Genomic DNA, 18653 nt, shown 5'->3' with positions numbered 1-18653 from the left:
TCCCACCGGAGGAGCTGGAGGACGTGTCCGGGCTGAGGGAAGTCTGGGAGTCCCTGCTTAGACTGCTGCCCCCGCGACCCAGCCCCGGATAAGCGGAAGAAAATGAATGGATGGATGGATGGGTTTTTTTAAAGTGCTAAAAAATTCAGTTAAAAACTGAGCAGGGCTGCCTCTCCACAGACTTGTAACTTGGAGGCATCAACTGTTGTTGATGTCTCTATGGAGATAGTTAGGTTTGCTGTCATACTGGGGAGCATTCTAATCAAAGCAATAATGTGTCCAAAGAAACAAGCAGGTGGTGTACCCTTTACCAGAAATATGAATTTGATTTTCTTGATTGCCATGACAACGCAGGACGTTACCTTAGATTGAAAGAATTAATATAAATAGCATTAATACTATTGGTTTAACAATAAGTAGAGCAAAGATTGGAGACCGGTATAAATGAAATGATCAAATTCTTCAAGAACTAAGTGGTCTAAACTGAACTATTGAATTGGAATCAAAGTGGGTGAAAAAAGAAGAAAGACAGACTGCATTTTGGAGGATTTGTTGGTTCTGTGCTGGCATCTTGTGGCCAGAGCTGCGCAATACTTGGTAAATTTGTTGACACAGTTTTTATGCTCAAAATTAGCCTTTTATTTGTCTAGAATGAGAGGAATAAATGTATAGATTAAACAGTGAACATTTTTTGCTGGTCCTGTCTGTGTAGGCTGTAGCTTCATTTTTATCGCAATCTAATACATCTCTGACGCAAGACTTCTTACATAGATATGGCCACCGATTCCCCCTCGCCAGAACAACTTTGGGTCATCAGTGGCACACTTAAGAATGACTTTTAGTGCACTCTGGCCTTTGCTTCATTGGAGAGGCCACAGCCTTTAAAAGTCCAAATCTCTGCAAAAGATTGCGATTTTTCTGTCAGGTATCCACATTGTCATGACCTCCTGATGGCAAAGGCAAAAAAGCTTTCTCTCTGAATGTGGTCAGATTGTTGAGCTGCATTAGTAAGGCCTCTCGCAGCGTGCCATTGCTGCTGAGGTTAGACGCAGTAAGACAATCATTTTAAACTTGAAGATCCTGAGGGTTTTGGGAAAAAAGAGTCAAGTGGTAGACCCAAAAAAAAATCATCACCGGTCCTGAGCCGAGGATCCGATTGGCTGTCTCAAAAAATGTCTCCAAAGACCTCGTCTCCTTCAATGGCACAAAATTCCCCCCTTGGAGTTTGCACGGAGAGCACCAAACATGGGACTTTGAAAGGTGGAAGAAAGTTTTATTCTCTGATGAGAAAGAATTTCCAATGTTACTGGCATGACAAGGAGATCCCACCTGAGACGTTTTCTACATGGCACAGTGGAGGGGGTGATCTGGGGAGCTTTTTGCTTCAGTGGAACAATGGAGCTTCAAGTTGTGCAGAGGCGTCAAACGGCAGCTGGCTGTGGAGATGATGCAGGGGGAATCCCTCATGACTGAAGGCCATCGTCTGTGTGGTAATCATTTTGTTAGCATGAAAATAATTCCTGCTATAGTAGACATAATGATGAAGCAACTGTTTCATTATAAAATGTTGGGATTGGACTGGACAATCAAAAATATAGTTATGGGGATAAATTATAAATAACCAATGCAAAAATTAGTATGCTGACTTTTTGAATAGGTAGGCCAACACTGTCACACATACAGTTCCACAAAACTTCCATAAACGATAAATAGTAAGTCAGGATAATAATCAGCTAACAGAATTTAGTCCGACCCTGCCCTCTGCTGGAAATATATTTACACGTTAACATCTATTTATTTGGTTCTTTGATGCTTGTTTTGAGCCTTTGTTTAAAGTTGCTTGTGATAATAGTCTAATATAATATAACCTGCTATTGCATTTATGCATATCACAATCAGAAATATTTAAATAGAACATTTTAATGAAACCAAAAAGAGACGTAATCCTCATTCTCGGTGGTTGCATTTTAATTAAACAACTTAATGAACAGTGCACACAAGCCTATGAGGGTTTTAAATCAGAGAGATCAAATTATTAAGACATCAGGTTAAAAGAGACCAAGTTTAACAGATGAACAATGTAGGTTCTTTCTATGTACATTCGTTATATAACTTAATCTTCCACAACTTTAGCAGCAATATATCTTCAAAAGCAAACAAAGACCATCATTGTGGAAAAGGAAAAAAAGCATGCAGGATAATTTAAATATTTCTCAAAAGAGGCACCATCCACTCTCTTCCAGTGCTGTCGGCACCATTAAGACTGTCAATAGCATTGAGGTAATTGGGAGGGGGTGCTGCACATTTCTGTCTATTTCTATATTATAAACGTGTTATGGTGTTACAAAAATGCACAATAGCCAGGTCAAAGGTCATAAAAGAAAGTCAAATGTTATTCTGTTTTTTCAAATCCCATTCTTGTTGTGGGAGCCATTTTAAGATTGTATGTGGTATGTGATTAAAGCTATCTAAAATACTATATAAGCATGTATTAACTAAGCTTTAATAAATACACAAATGCAGTTCAAAGGAGAATACATGTGGCAGTAAACCATCATCATGTCTACCTCTTCAACACATACATTGGCAATTGTGCACCTGATATAAAAAGTTAAGATTTCTTTACAAAGGACAAAAACTAGTTCAATCATTAATTTGTGAATTATTGCTCTCAACATATGCATGACCTGATTTGGACAATAAATATTAAGAACATAGACAATATGAGTGTGGGTGTGAGTATGACTTGGACAATAAATATTAAGAACATAGACAATATGAGTGTGAAGGTACTGCAAATAGAATAGAACACAATTGTTGCAGAAACATATGAGCAGTATCTGTATTTGTTGCAGTATGATCAACTAATAAAAACACTGAAAAAATTGGCCTTGTCATTCTATGCTACATGTAGCACCTTCAAACAAAATGAGCTATAAATTATTAGATTTTAAAATGTGTACAAATAACATAACTCACAGAAACTTAACCAATGCAAACAGCATTCCTTGCAGTGTAATGGACCACTCAACCACTGCATGCATTTGGTAATTATCAGTAAGTTCTTGTTGAGCTGGTGGTAAATAACCAGCGTCATGAGCAGTGTGGATGCAACCAAACACACAGCCAGTTGAGCGACAGCTGCATTGTTCCTGAGCTGAGGAGGAACAGAGGGAAAGTATGAGGTGAAGTGCTCTACTCCAGTTTCTTCTGTAGTTTCTTCTGGAAGCACACAGGTAAAATGGAGAGCACTGCTAGTATCCCCAGCACAGCCAGAGAGTTCCAGGACACTGCCTCTCCAGCTGTGGTCAGTTTGTACAGTGTTGTCCCAGCGTTTATGGCAACAAAGGACGGCGGTGCAACTCCTGAAAAATATCAGGTAAAATTGTTCACAAATAAAGTGTATAACAACTTAATAAATAAGAAACATTTAGACATTACCTAAAAAGGTACCAATAAAAAACACCCCTAAAGGCACATTAATGACAGGGGATGTTATATTGATAAACCAGTTGGGAAGAAAAGGAGTGATTCTCAGGAAGATAATGTAATTTATCAAATGATCCCTATGTTTGTCCACCTTTAAAAAGAATAACATTACATTAAATTACAACTTAATGCTTGGGTAACTCACAATTTATTATAATTTCAGAAATTTTACCTGTTGAGACCATTTCTGAGCTCTTTCTGTGAGATATCTGTAAACCATGGGTCTTCCCACCAAATAAGACAGCATATAGCAAAAAGAAGCCCCCAGGCCAGAGCACTGAAGAGTAATACACATTATTATTATTATATTACATTAATTACCTTGAAAGTATTTTATGTAGCTACAAACATGCATTTCTCTGGATTGCAGTGACCAAGGTATAATATTACTGTAAATAATGAAACAATACATAGCTATGCATGATTCTTACGACACAGCTCATATTGCATATTCTGTATTAATGTATAAAGTACATTAAACTTACCAGGCACACCAAGAATAAGGCCAGTGGAAAAGGATAGAGATATCCCGACAGGATACTCAGAAAAATTGATCCAGGGATCGCAAATGTTTGAAGACTAAGATTGATGTCAAGGTGTAAACAGAACTTCATATTCTCACTTTCTCATATCAGTGGTAATGCACTAAATCCAGGTTTTGTGCCAAGATGGGATCAAAAATCACCTTTATGATAAAAACATATAAAGTTTAAAATTATTTAAACAATTATTTTTTTAAAGATTGGATGAGTTTGTCAATTTACTACTTTTGCAATACAGAGAGAATATGTAGTTGCTCAAAGGATACAAAATATATGTTGCAAAATATGCAACCAACACTTGAGTGTAGTATGTATCTTTGTATTTGGACAGTACTGTCCCCAAAGCTTTGGCATCTTCCATATCTTTAGGGATCTTGATTTTCTCCATTTCATCTCTGAAAGACATCCCAAAATGAGCGATTAAGTAACACAAGCAATACTAGATTTCTGAACAAGTAACACATTACATAGGCTTTCATATCTTACTCAGAGAGCTCAGGAAAATGTCTGTAGACCAGGTACATGAACGAGGCAGAGCATGTGAAGATAAAAGCCAGAATAAGAAGTGACATCCGCGCTGACCCTTGAGTAGGCTGGGGGGATTCTGTGGAATGAAACATTAAGTTATCATAAATCCATAAATCATAAATTGATATAAAATGAACTGCTACTTATAACTAATCAAGATAACTGTCTCATGAATCATGCGCTTGACCTCTGCTCACCGACCTGCCATGTGTATTTACACTACAGTGGAAAATGACCAAGCAGTGACTCGAGGAGGTCGTCAGCTACATTCAGTCAGTTCTGCCCATCGTTAACTAAACTGTCTGAACATTACAGCAAGCCAGCGACCCCCGATCTTGAACCCATCCAACAAAACTACGACCACGTCCCCTTATAACAACGAGCACCTTAGAAATAATCATTAACATCCTTTTGAGACGTTTGTTTCTAAGGAGTGTCGTTGTCTTCTTCTGTTTAGCCACGAGCGTCGCATAGACATACCTCTGAATATCTGTGTTTTACCTTTAAATATCTGTGTTTTACTCGTGTCTTCGTGTGATTCCGCCTGTGTTGAGGAGAGCCCGTCGATTTCTTGTCTTTCTCTTCGCTTTTTGGCCATTTTTCTCGGTTCAGATCAGCTCAGAGACCTAAAAGTCGGTAACAGGAATCAACCACAACCGGCGAGTGTCTCCTGTACAGTCCTGTGACGAAACGCCGTGACCTTTCACCTTTATGTCCGGGCAATAGAAACAGCGCCTCCTAGAGGAAAAACAATCTTTCTATAGGAGATGGTTTAGAAAGCACGAAAATAAAATCCTCACGAACTGTTGAGGACTGTGTCATTATTATAAGTATGACACTAAATCACCACGTGATGAATTATATTGAACAATGGATAGTCCATTCAACATTGTTTCTGAAACTTGGAGGTTTACGTGACATAGTCTAAAATGTATATTTCAAGTGGGATTGGGAAAACAAATAGGACTAAAAGATTTTGACTACAACTCCCATAGTGCCCTGCGCGCCGCCGGATGTTCATGTTGCACAAGTGGCGCTGAACTATCCGGGTACTTCTCCGCTCCTTCCTTTCGCGCCGGGTAACCGGAGAGCTGTGCGTCCATGTGCGCAGTGACTGGGAATTGACGGACATCTAAAAAACTAAATCCGAGTCGTAAGCAGAGTTGTCGTTATGGATGCTGGGGCTTTGGTCGAGGCTCTTCGGGGCACTATGGACCCCAATCTGCGTGAGGCCGCGGAGAGGCGGCTGAACGAGGTAAAAGTCTGCGGGTAACCGTGGTAATAGTGGCGCGGTCTCAGCGCGGCCTCCGTTCACAACACCAAGATGGAGCGAGCTCCATTACCCAATGCGAGCCTGCGATGTGTCCCGTTACTCGATACGCGTGGAAATACTGGCTTTTTACTTGCACTGTCACATGTGGAGCTCACGTTTAGTGACCTAGTGTTATTTTCCATCCGTGATATTAAAAGTGTGAGGATTTAGCAGCTGTGTTAGCCCACACCGAGCCAGCTGTGCCACTAAAGCTGTTAGCCCGCTCTGCCTGATGTGTGCCAGGCATTTATGTGGCTATTGCGCACTTTTTCATTTTTCCTGATAGAGTTTACACTTGTTCTTGTCGTTATTGTTACTGTGTTTGTCTCAGTTTGAGTGTGGTTGATTGAGAGACTGTGTCCAGAGCCACATTTATAACTGGACTGAGCGTGTGTAGCTAAACGAGGCGAGCTAACCTTCTGCTGTGGATGAGCTGTTCACGTGTCACTGTGACAATACTTCAAGTAAACATGTTTATCTCCTCCGAACTTATTGAATATAACCTGAAATGCCTCCGTTATATCTCACTCGCATATATCATTATAGTGATTTTGGATTACGCATGACATGTTTTATTACTTTTACATGTGGCCATACCTTTTTAGATGGCATCAACATTGCTTTATTTTATTTTTTCAGCATTTTTAAATATTTTTGTTTATTTGTATTGTCACATTTGTCCTTTATATCCCTTTCCCTGGAAGGCACCTCTCAACATCGCACACTGGCACATGTACTATTGTTTTGTTTACTTTTCACAAGTTAAGAAAATGTATTCTAAATGTACTCTTTCATAGGCTATTTCTGGTACCAGGTACCTTTCTTAGACCTACTGGCCTGGCCTACACCGCGTTTTTCTTTAGCACTGGCATAAGTAGTGCAGTGCTCACATGCATGACACTGTAGTCTGGAATGACTTCACTTCCAGCTCGTGGTAATTGTTTTGTGCTCTCATCCAGTCAAGACTAGAGGCACTTTAATTCTTACAGCGTTTATGAAAGCATGGTATCAGTGATTCATTTGTTCATTACAGGAAAGGGGCATTACATAAAGTTTTTTTTTTTTTTTTTTTTTTGTTCTCTTAGAATTACAAAAGAAATATTTGTGCAGTTTCATCTCAGTCAAATGTGTGTTTCTGGTTCACAGGCCAGGTTAACCCAGGTTAACTTTGTGTCTGCTCTGCTGCAAGTCACCATGTCTGAGCAACTGGATTTGGATGTAAGACAAGCAGGTAATCTTGACTACTCAGCATATTTGTGTTGCTGTTTTGTTGTTTAAAAAAGTATGCGTCAGTATGTTGTATTTTGATTGGCCTTCCTGTAGTCAGCTGTCCGGCATGTGGCAGACTTGCACTCCTTCATTCCTTGAGCTCTCCGTGTGAGCCAAGGGTGCCTCCACTTTGTAGATCTGAACTCAGCTGACATTTGTGCCACATTCAAAACATCTGACATTTTCAGTGCTATTTCTGGTCTTTGTTGTTGTATGTGTTGTATCCGGGTATTTGTGTAAACATGTTGTTTTTGTATAAATAGGCGTAATTTACCTTAAGAACATGATCACTCAACACTGGAGTGATGGTGATGACTCGGGCACAGACACGCCGGCCAACACCATTCCTGAGGTGGACAGGGACTTTATCCGAGCAAACATTGTAGAAGCCATCATCCAGTCTCCTGAGCGCATCAGGTAACTATGGCCCCGTGTAGTCAAAAATGAGATTGCACATTGCTTTTTCTGTGGAAGCTTTAATTGACGATTATTTTACTTTTACTTTTTCAAGAGTCCAGTTGACAACGTGTATTCACCATATGATCAAGACCGATTATCCCGTCAAGTGGAGGTCCTTTGTGGACAAAATTGCTTTCTATCTGCAATCGGATAACAGTGGAACCTGGTTTGGAATCTTGCTTTGTCTTTACCAGCTTGTCAAAAACTATGAGTAAGTCAATATCTCTCTGATGTTCAAGTGTTATTATGGTCCATAGTCTAACATTAACTGTGTAAAACAGATACAAAAAACCAGAGGAGCGTCAGCCTTTGATTGGTGCCATGGATGTCTTCATGCCCATGCTCAAAAACAACTTCATCAGGCTTCTCCCAAACCCCTCCAGTGAGTCAGTCCTGATTCAGAAACAAATCCTCAAAATCCTCTACGCCCTCTTCCAGGTAACTCTGCATTTCACATTGTCTTTTGAATCTATATTTGGGGTTGTTTATCATACCTTTCTTTTTACCTCTCCAGTACAACCTTCCCCTTGAGCTAATCAAGAGACATAATCTAACAGAATGGATGGGAATCTTCAGGACAATAGTGGACAGAGACGTTCCTCCAGTAAGGCTGCATTCATTTTAATGCATTGAAGATTTTGGTGATGCTGTTGAATTTTGTTGACCATGTGTATTCTGTAATCTAGGAGACCATGCAGACTGATGAGGACGAGCGCCCCGAGCTGCCGTGGTGGAAGTGTAAGAAGTGGGCCCTTCACATCTTGGCCCGACTGTTTGAAAGGTGAAGTTTTGCGCTATATACAAAGAAAAGAAAAATCCCTAAAACTAATTATTTACAATTGTATTCTAGGTATGGCAGTCCTGGCAACACAACCAAAGAGTACACAGAATTTGCAGATTTTTTCCTCAAAGAGTATGCAGTTGCAGCACAGCAGGTATGTTGGGTATTTTTTCCCATCTTGTATGAATTCTGAAAATCTCCCTTTCAGATCTAAAGTATTCCTTTTTGTAGGTACTCCTTAAAGTCTTATACCAGTATAAGACATCACAATATGTTGCTCCTCGAGTACTCCAGCAGACGCTCAACTTTATCAACCAGGGCATTGCACACGCACTGACGTGGAAGAATCTCAAGCCACACATTCAGGTATAAATTAAGTTATATCTGTTGTGAGTAATATTAAAATTGTGGGCCAGGTCACTCATCCTTGAGTCATTGTTTTTGTTTTGCAGGTTATTATTCAGGATGTGGTTTTCCCCCTCATGTGTTATACAGACAGTGATGAAGAGTTATGGCAGGAAGATCCCTATGAGTATATTCGTATGAAATTTGGTAAGCAGAAAAATGTGACGTACACAAGATATAAGTGCATGTCTGATGATTAACATATATATTTTTTTGCTCATAGATGTTTTTGAGGACTTCATTTCCCCCACAACAGCAGCACAAACACTACTTTTTACTGCTTGTATGAAGAGGAAAGAGGTGTTGTTTATTTGTAATTAATAAATCTTCTGTTATTGTTGTCAGTTTAGCCTAATGATATGTTTTGATATTCCGTTCAGGTGCTACAAAAGACCATGGGCTTCTGCTACCAAATTCTTACAGACGCAGCATCAGACCCCAGAAAAAAGGATGGAGCCCTCCACATGATTGGATCATTGGCTGAGATTCTACTCAAGGTTATTTTTAAATTGATGGTTTACATGTTAATGGCTTAAAACTTTGAAAACCAATATTGCAATTCATTTGAAACAGAAAAAAATTTACAAGGACCAAATGGAGTTCATGCTGCAGAATCACGTCTTCCCCCTTTTCCGCAGTGAACTGGGATACATGAGGGCTAGAGTAAGTCTGATTGGCCTTAAGATGCATTCACAATTTGTTGAGTTGAACAAATTGGATTAATTTGTGTTAATTTCAACTTTAAGGCATGCTGGGTACTGCATTACTTCTGTGAGGTGAAGTTCAAAAGTGACCAGAACCTGCAAACTGCTCTTGAGCTCACTCGACTTTGCCTGATAAATGACAATGAGATGCCAGTGAAGGTAGAGGCTGCTATTGCTTTGCAGGTTCTCATCAGCAATCAAGAAAAAGGTATGTACACTGCATTTTTAACCCTCTGTTTTACTTGTCTAAAATATAACTTTACATTCTAAATCTCTTTTCAGCCAAAGAATATATTACTCCGTTCATCAGGCCTGTGATGCAGGCACTCCTGCACATTGTCAGGGAGACTGAGAACGATGACCTCACTAACGTCATACAGAAGATGATTTGTGAATACAGTGAAGAAGTTACACCCATAGCAGTGGAAATGACACAACATCTGGTTAGTACAATTGATATCCATCATTGTTATTTCTACCACCGCTCCAATAAAAAGCCCCAATAAATAACATATTAAACTTATTTGAGTGGATTATATTACAATTGTTTCCTTTTCTAGGCAATGACATTCAACCAAGTGATTCAGACGGGGCCTGATGAGGAGGGAGGAGATGACAAGGCAGTGACAGCCATGGGCATCCTCAACACCATAGACACGTTGTTAAGTGTTGTGGAGGACCACAAAGAGGTGAGCTGCTGTTGCCCACACTCACTCGTCATCTCCATAGAGCCTCTTCAGTCGGATGAAGCTTCTGCCAACACACTTCAGCCTCCCACCAACTCCTGGGAACACGTTCTGTTCTCACCATGTTCAAAATGACTCACCGGCTTAGCTACACACTAGAAATAGTGCTCAGGCAGACAGCCATTTCTGACCATACTAGAGCCATTTCATTTATAAAACCAGACAATTTGAAAATCTGACATGTGTTTATTTGCAATTTAAATTTTCTAAATTGTTAAAATGCTTTTCTCTGCTTGTGTAAATTCTGTATTTTGTGCATTATACATTTTTCTCTCTGGTGATACATTTTGTGTGCCCTTGTAGATCACTGAGCAGTTGGAAGGTATTTGTCTGCAGGTTATTGGAACTGTGCTCCAACAGCATGTACTTGGTAAGCTCACTGGGAAAGCCTGTAGAATATCATTCCACCACAATACTAACCTGAAAAATATGTAACTTGCGGTTCTCTTTTTCAGAGTTTTATGAAGAGATCTTGTCCCTAGCTCACAGCCTGACATGCCAGCAGGTGTCACCACAAATGTGGCAGCTGCTTCCACTTGTCTATGAAGTCTTCCAGCAGGATGGGTTTGATTATTTCACAGGTACATGCTTGTTCTTACAACACGTTCACTTTTTATCATTACGTATGTGGTTACAAAATGTATAATAAATGCAATAAATTGCCTTTTTCAGATATGATGCCACTGCTTCACAACTATGTCACAGTAGACACCAATACACTGCTCTCTGATACCAAATACCTGGAGATTATCTTTAGCATGTGTAAAAAGGTAATAAAAACAGAAGTTGCAGTGGTACTATTGCCAAAAAATGTTTTTAGGTGTGAACTTTACAAACATTTCTTTCAGATTCTAACAGGGGACCCCGGTGAGGACCCAGAATGCCATGCTGCTAAACTATTGGAAGTTATTATTCTTCAGTGCAAGGGTCGTGGAATTGACCAGGTTAGTCAAAGTAAAAAGTGTATTGTGTGTTTCATGTATGGGACACACCCTGTTGTGTGATGCTTGAATAAACATAATGTAAAAATTGCAGGTGGTGCCCCTGTTTGTGACTCTTGCACTGGAGCGTTTGACGAGGGAGGTGAAGACCAGTGAGCTGAGGACCATGTGTCTGCAGGTCGCCATAGCGGCACTTTACTACAACCCTCATCTTCTCCTCAACACTCTGGAGAACCTCCGCTTCCCCAACAACACTGAGCCTATCACTAACCACTTCATATCACAGTGGCTCAAAGACATTGACTGCTTCCTTGGGTAAATGAAGATTTGATACATTGGAGTCACAAAACCATTGCCACCAATTGGGCTACAACTATGACAACAGTAGGATAATTCTATATTTCTTTCCTGCGCAGACTTCATGACAGAAAAATGGCAATTCTGGGTCTCTGTGCCTTGATGGAGCTTGAGCACAGGCCTCAGGCAGTCAACCAAGTGGCCGGTCAGCTCCTGCCCGCTGCTATCATGCTCTTCAGCGGCCTCAAAAGGGCGTATGCCTGTCGGGCTGAGCATGAGAATGATGAAGATGATGATGAAGATGGGGAAGAAGACGACGAAACTGGTAGGATATGTGGTTTATAATGAGCTCATGAACGACAATTTCTGTTTGTATGTCCAGTTAAAACATTAGTCATTTCTATTCCTGTAGTAGACTGACACTAACATCAGACCTCTGCTAAACTGCAAGTCATAATGTGTTTATTTTCTACGTTTCTGTAGCTGAACTTAACAGTGATGAGGACGATATTGATGAAGAGGGGCAGGAGTATCTGGAGATGTTGGCAAAGCAGGCAGGAGAGGATGGAGATGATGAAGACTGGGAGGAAGATGATGCAGAGGAGACTGCACTCGAGGGATACACTACTTCAGTAGATGATGAAGACAATTTTGTAGACGAGTATCAAATCTTCAAAGCCATATTACAACGTAAGAGAAGTACTGATTTGCCACTGAATGTGTTATCAAGCAGTGCAATGATAATTCTTTTGTTCTTTCAGACATTGAGGTCCATGACCCGGCGTGGTACCAGGCGCTGACACAAGCACTGGATGAGGAGCAGGGCAAACAGCTTCAGGACATTGGCACACTTGCAGACCAGAGACGGGCAGCACATGGTAATTATCTTCTATGGATTATTGAAGGCATTTGTCTCAAGAGCAGTATGCTGTATTATTTTGACGTATTTTCTTTGTGTCACTGTAGAATCCAAAATGATTGAGAAACACGGAGGATACAAGTTCACAGCACCTGTGGTACCACCAACTTTCAACTTTGGGGGCGCTGCTCCGGGAATGAATTGAGTCCTCCATTCTACTTTTTATTACTCTGTGACTGATTGTAGTGAAGTGAAAAAGCTTGTGTTGTTCCCTTAAGTAGGGGTTCCAGAACAGGTTCTTCTCAGTCATTCTTCAAACTGTTATTGGAAATCCACCAGAAGACTTGGGAAAGCAACCAAAATGTAACCAGTGGCTGAGGCAAATAAACCAACTTAAACTTGAGCACGATGCAAGAGAAGAAGCTCTGAACAACTTTGTCTTTTGGAGTCCAGTGGAGGGGAGGCCTTGATGGCAACTCTTCCCCACTCAAACAAAATTGGGGGTTAATAGCAACACATTAGATTATGGGACAAAATCCATTATCACTGAGGCCAAGAGGCCATGTTATACCTCTGGTTGTGGCGATAACATTTATTTCCTGCATAAACAAACAGGTTTATGTACATAGAAGCCAAGGTTATTGATTTTTGTTATTGTTTTTTTTTTTTTCAAGTAGCCTTGAAAATGACCTAAGGCGTTTGTAAGGTGTCAACAGCTGTATTCATATGTAGCATATTGGATACTTCATAGCACTATGTGATGCCTGAGCTCTGTAAATTAATAACTAGCACTTTCATATTGTTCAGGTCTCCTAGCCTTCTGTATTGGACTGCAAATTTTTTAATTGAGAACTATTTAAACTGAACCGCTGTAACTTTGTTACTTGGAAGTGACTTCAGTAATGGCTGGTTGTCATTGTTACAGAGAGGATTGTGGGAAAACTTGTAAACGACAAATTCAGGTAAAAGAGAATGCTCTTGGTGTTCAGTATGGCTATAGAAAATGCATTTGTGAGCACTGGAAGTACAATTGACTACATTTACGCATGTACAATTGGACTTATCGTGAAGGTCTCAAGCTTTTGGTTGGTGTATGGATAAATCATCTATATATACAACGACATATTAAAAAAGCTAAGGGAATGTCTGAGTGTTTTCTTGTTAATTTGCATTTTGATGTACTCCCTTGTGGTTTTTCTTTTTGGGTGGACCATGAGAAAGAGTATTTATGAAAATAATTTCAATCAAGCATTGCAGTAATTCACACTTCTCTCAATTGTGCGCTCACAATAGACTATAGTAAGGAAACTTATTGCTTTGCCAAAACAAAATGTGGAACCAGGAAGAACTTTTGAAGTGTATTTGGCACGCTTTCACAGCCTTAGATGTGGATCATCGTGGGAAAGTATCCAAATCTCAATTAAAGGTCTGTTAAATTTGACATTTAAAAAAAATCTACTTGATCTTTACACTTAAGTTGTACTTGTAAAGATATTCTCATTAAGTTTGCAATCTTCTTTAAAAGGTACCGTCAGTTGGAATAATTCAGCTCACTTTCTAGGAATATAAGTGGTGTTATTTTTCGCTCTTTTAGATTAGTTAATATTTTTCTAGCATTTTCTCAAAGTATGTGCATTGTTTGGACTTTACAGGTTTTGTCTGTCAATCTTTGTGAGGTGATGAAGATCTCTTTTGATCCTCGTGGGCTGGAAAATCATTTCAAAGGTGACGAGTCGGGCCCTCTGTCCAACCAGGGATATGTGCACTACCTGAGCAACTACATTCTCAATAAGGTGGACTAAAATGTATATTAAAACCGTTTTGATGTCTATAGGGAGTTTATAATACAAGGAAATGTGTAAAAAAAAATGCTAATTTAAAGGTGCCTTATGTAACTTTCCTGGTGGTGCTGCCTTGTTACCATGGAGATGCTTTGGTTTGTAGAATATTCTCCAGTATGGTGTTCAGTCGACAGGGAGACACCACCAGACCAAGTTACTGGCCAGATCAATGGAGAGGCGACCCGGCTAAAAGGAAGAATGCACGTTCCCCACCAGAAAAATGACATATTGCCTCTTAAATTTTTTTTAGGTCCAAGACAATTTTAACATTTTGGAGTTGTTCAAGTTCTGCTGGACGTTGTGTTACAAGAAAAACATCTGTGTTCGAGATCTGCACATCTCACATGATAATGCGTTTAAAGTCTGGTGCATCTTCAACATGTTATCTGAGAGCAAATACCCACTGTACATTGTAGCTCAGGAGGTAAGCCCTGAAGAAAAGCATGTAGTCTGGTCAGTATGGATGGGCCTTATACAGTGGGTGCAGAAAGTGATATTTCAGTTTTTCTTGAAAATTCTACAAAAAAAACACGTTTCTGTCAATATGGGGTGCTGTGTTTACATAATGAGCAAATGGCTGCAATATAACAAAGTGAAAAATTTAAGGGTGTCTGAATACTTTCCGTACCCGCTGTATATTGGTTTGATATTTGCCGCAGATATTTATTTCTAAGCTGCTCTGTGTGCCCATATGTCTTTACCAGTTTGTTCTAAATGCATCAGATTTGTCTTTTTGAACAGAGTAAGGACTTGAGTTAAAATTGAAATGGCAACAAGCAAACAATTAAAATAGAAATATACAATTAGCCTATTTTATATCCAGTCCCAGATATATTTTGTTATTATTAATGAAAAGGGTGAAAAATAACGAATATTTGCTGATATTACAATTTAAAACTCCATAGCCAGGTCTACAAATTTATGTTAATTTGCAATTTTTATTATAATTTAACAGCTACAGCAGCAAGACACAAATATTTAATATCGGTATCAAGGGGAAAAGTCATATTAGACCATCACTACTGGCCAGACTTGCACACAGCTACTCTCTAACATCTACAAATGCTGTGTTTTGTGTAGATTGAATATTTATTGAAGATGTTGACCAGTGCTATGGGCGACATATGGAGTGGAAGAGACTTTGCGGGATATGATCTTAAAATGGATTTGCCTGATACAAAGTCTTTGACGGTTTGGAAGCTGATTGAGCTTGTGGGAATGCATTTCTTCAAAAACAAAAGTGCCCAAACTCTGTCTACAGCCATCAACGAAGTGTTTGAAGAGCTCATTCTGGGAATACTCAAGCAGGTATCACATGCAACTTTCCAAATATAATTTCATCTTACAATTAAACAACGTATATCCATTATCTAGGGACACATGGTTAAACGATGCCACAAAGGTAAAAACTGGACAGAGTACTGGTTTGTGCTTCAGTCCAATTCCCTGGAGTATTATGGTTCAGAGGATTTAATGGAGATAAAAGGAAAGATTGTTATAGACAGAAACTGCACTGTTGAGGTAAATCTGACATATTGTTAAAAGTTATATGTTGTTTTTCTTGTAAAATGTGCAAAATATGACCCTCTGCCCACACAGTCTCTGCCAGATAAAGATGGAAAAAGCTGTGTTTTTTCCATCAAAAGTGGTGAGACAAGTTTTGAGATCAGTGTATCAGATAAAATGAAAAAGAAAGAATGGATTAAAGGTAGGCATCTTCTCATCAGATCTTTGTAGCTAGTATGGCCTCATTTTAATACAATTGTCTTTCTTTAGCCATTGAAAAGTGCATTCAGATGCAAACGTTGGGGATGTTGCCTCCTCAACGCCAGGCTCGTGAAGAACGGAGGGAGCAGAGGCGGAGACAGAAGGCTGCAGAGGATCAGCTGGCGGAGCAGATCAAGCATCTACTGGTCACCAATGAGAACAAACAGAAGCAACTGGAGGCTCTGGAGAAGGTACTTTCAGAGCAATGCAGTACTTTACATGAATGAACACTTTTATTTTACCAATATCCCATGTGGGTTCATAACTAGTCTTAAAATGAGGCATATTTGTATTTATATTTTTTCATTTTTATGTGTATTAAGTTGACTTCAAACATGTCTGCAGCTTGTTTGCTTCTGAAATGAAAAGGTCACAAACAGAATTTAGCATAGTGCCTTCCAAATGCTCACATCAGCCCTGGTTATGATGTTCCTGTTTGATTAGTGACACTGTAAATACATCTAAAAATAAAAATGCAAAAATAAGCCTGGATGAAACACAAAGGGAGGCAAATTGCACTTCAGGGAATACAGAAGAAGCAGAGCAGTAGAGCATGTCTGAGTGAGTGAGAGGCCTGGGCAGGGCACCATATGCACCTTTTCACTTCTCTTTTTAAAGTATTTTGTTACCATTTTGAGTCAGTACGATTAAAAAAAGAAGTTTATGATGTTGGCCATTGAAACGAGAACTAACTACTGCACCTACTAAATATAACAAATTCTGCTTGTGTTTTATAGAGAGTGGAAGATGTCTACATGGAGAACGAGAAAAGGAAAACTTATGTACATCTGCAGGACTGTTTCAAACTGGATCTGGAGAGAGAGAAGATGGTAACAGCACTTTATACACAAACACTGTTGGTTATTCTGGTGCCAGGAGATCCAGTGATTTGGGATCTTTCTGTGTTTAAGATGCGACTTGAGGTTGAAGAGCAGGTGGCGCAGAAGTCATCAGAGCTGGAGCATTCCCTTCTCCGCGTGAAGGAGTTAGAGGATATGTACCACAGCCTGCAGGAGGCGCTAGAAGACGGGAGACAGGCCAAACAAGACCAAGAGGCCAAGATGGAACTGCAGGCTAGGTTTGTTTTATTGTACAATCTCCAGACATCCCCATATTTAACTTTATAGTTCCTCAAATACGTTTTTATACTGTTAAATTATTTATCACATCACATTTGAAAGTCTGGTTATATTTTTACTTCCCTGACATAATGAAATATGTGAATTGTTGCATCCAGAAAGTAAATATTGTCATGAATTATTAATATCGCTCTAGCATTAAAATGTAAGTAGCCTAAAAATAGATGAGTGGAGAATACTGTTCAAACAAAGATCTGAATTTTCTGAGTGATCCTTTTTAGGCTTTTGGAGGAGGAGGCCTTGAAGAGAGCAGAGCTGGAGCAGAAGCACATACACCAGCAGAGGGCGCTGTCCCAGAGCCAGGCCCAGAGACAAAAGCTGGAAGTCCAAATCCAGGACCAAGAGAGGAGACTACAGGAGCCCACTCAGCAGCTGGAGAGACTGGAGAGGCAAAGAGACCAGGCTGACCAGCGTTACCAGGTTAAATAAATCACATAAACTTTCATTCTACTCCAGCTGATACAATGTGATGATAGTGTTACATTAATTCATGATTTATAATGGATTTTTACCCATTTTTATATTTACAGAACATGTCCCGAAAGCTGAACCACGCAGCAAACGAGTGTAACAACAACATAGTGATCACCAGATATGAAGGACTGGTGCGTCTCATACAGCCAGGTATATGTCACATTTTATACTTATGTTTTCTTAATTTCAAACAGTCTGCACAGATTGTACAATACCACTATTTTCTTACCTTTGTAGGTCATAAAGGGCCTCACTTAATCACTAACTGGGGACCGGCAGCATTCACAGAGGGGGAGTTGGAGGTGCGCAAGAGGTTCTGGCAGAAAAGTAGGAACTGGTCTGCTGCAGATGAGTGAAGGCCAGTGGATCAGCAAATACACAGACACCATACTCAAAAACTATGTTAACATCATTTTATGCAGCCAATTATTGCTTTACGTGCATTTTAAAAACATTATTATACTTTATATTGCAGTTTATTCTTTTAATTTGTTCAGTCGAGCACTCTTCTTTTAACAAAATGTGCACAAATCAATATGTACTTGCTGTAAATACCCTTGCAATTTATTATTATCCACTAGGTGTCCTCATTTGAGCAGTGAAATTATAACTGGGCTCTTCACTGCTGGGGGTGCCAAAACATGTGGCTGATTTAACTTGTACAGAGATGAGCCCGTTTTCTGTTCATATTTGATTAAGTTCAGAAAAAGTAGCAGCAACATGTTTCATATAGGTATTTTTAATTCATGATAAAGTTGTGATTATATCTAATTCTGTCATGTTTGGTCAAGACACAATCATTACTCCATAAATTACATCCATAAAGTGTTAAATAACAAAAAGATTAACTGTTCCCTAGAATCGAGAGGCATTTTGGTCCAAACTATTCTCGGATATTTTCTTATCCCAGACAGGAAAATGTCTTTTCCAAAAATAAGGCCATCTCTCGTTGAATCACCATCAGACACTTGTACCCTTAATACCCGTGACAAATTATACTAATCCCAGTCATGAAAATCCACAGCCAGTGTAATCTGAAGCAGGGAAATATGCCTGGCAGATTTCCGTTTTCTGAGTAACAGCATCCTATAGTGATGAGC

At 39.5% G+C, this 18653-nt stretch overlaps 3 protein-coding genes across 3 annotated transcripts; 2 read left to right on the top strand and 1 right to left on the bottom strand.

Moving 5' to 3' along the window:
- Positions 1-1946: 1946 nt before the first annotated feature.
- On the bottom strand, positions 1947-5246 carry tmem41b (transmembrane protein 41B). The gene is made up of 7 exons (XM_033991486.2): positions 5061-5246; positions 4518-4635; positions 4298-4426; positions 3975-4068; positions 3662-3766; positions 3442-3580; positions 1947-3365 (listed from the first exon to the last, which is right to left on the bottom strand). Exons 1-7 carry the CDS (start codon positions 5155-5157, stop codon positions 3196-3198), a joined length of 852 nt encoding a protein of 283 aa, XP_033847377.1. The 5' UTR covers positions 5158-5246; the 3' UTR covers positions 1947-3195.
- A 365-nt stretch (positions 5247-5611) lies between these two features.
- Positions 5612-13305, top strand: ipo7 (importin 7). Its single transcript, XM_033990124.2, has 25 exons — positions 5612-5814; positions 7018-7102; positions 7404-7557; positions 7652-7810; positions 7881-8037; positions 8114-8203; positions 8286-8380; positions 8450-8534; positions 8612-8746; positions 8833-8932; positions 9009-9085; positions 9166-9282; positions 9359-9448; positions 9532-9697; positions 9772-9932; positions 10050-10178; positions 10539-10605; positions 10691-10816; positions 10908-11005; positions 11084-11179; positions 11271-11491; positions 11593-11798; positions 11957-12163; positions 12235-12351; positions 12440-13305. The coding sequence occupies exons 1-25, from the start codon at positions 5731-5733 to the stop codon at positions 12535-12537; spliced, it is 3120 nt and encodes a 1039-aa protein (XP_033846015.1). The 5' UTR covers positions 5612-5730; the 3' UTR covers positions 12538-13305.
- Positions 13306-13604: 299 nt separating this feature from the next.
- LOC117392142 (switch-associated protein 70-like) lies at positions 13605-17508 on the top strand. The gene is made up of 9 exons (XM_055229990.1): positions 13605-13758; positions 13985-14125; positions 14424-14597; positions 15254-15481; positions 15548-15694; positions 15773-15881; positions 15950-16131; positions 16852-17018; positions 17301-17508. The coding sequence occupies exons 1-9, from the start codon at positions 13663-13665 to the stop codon at positions 17506-17508; spliced, it is 1452 nt and encodes a 483-aa protein (XP_055085965.1). The 5' UTR covers positions 13605-13662.
- Positions 17509-18653: the final 1145 nt, after the last annotated feature.

Source organism: Periophthalmus magnuspinnatus, chromosome 3 (assembly GCF_009829125.3).
Source record: "Periophthalmus magnuspinnatus isolate fPerMag1 chromosome 3, fPerMag1.2.pri, whole genome shotgun sequence".
In the NCBI taxonomy this organism is placed as follows: Eukaryota; Metazoa; Chordata; class Actinopteri; order Gobiiformes; family Gobiidae; genus Periophthalmus; species Periophthalmus magnuspinnatus.
Note: the sequence above shows the minus strand (reverse complement) of the source record. Positions and strands in the feature narration are given on the sequence as shown.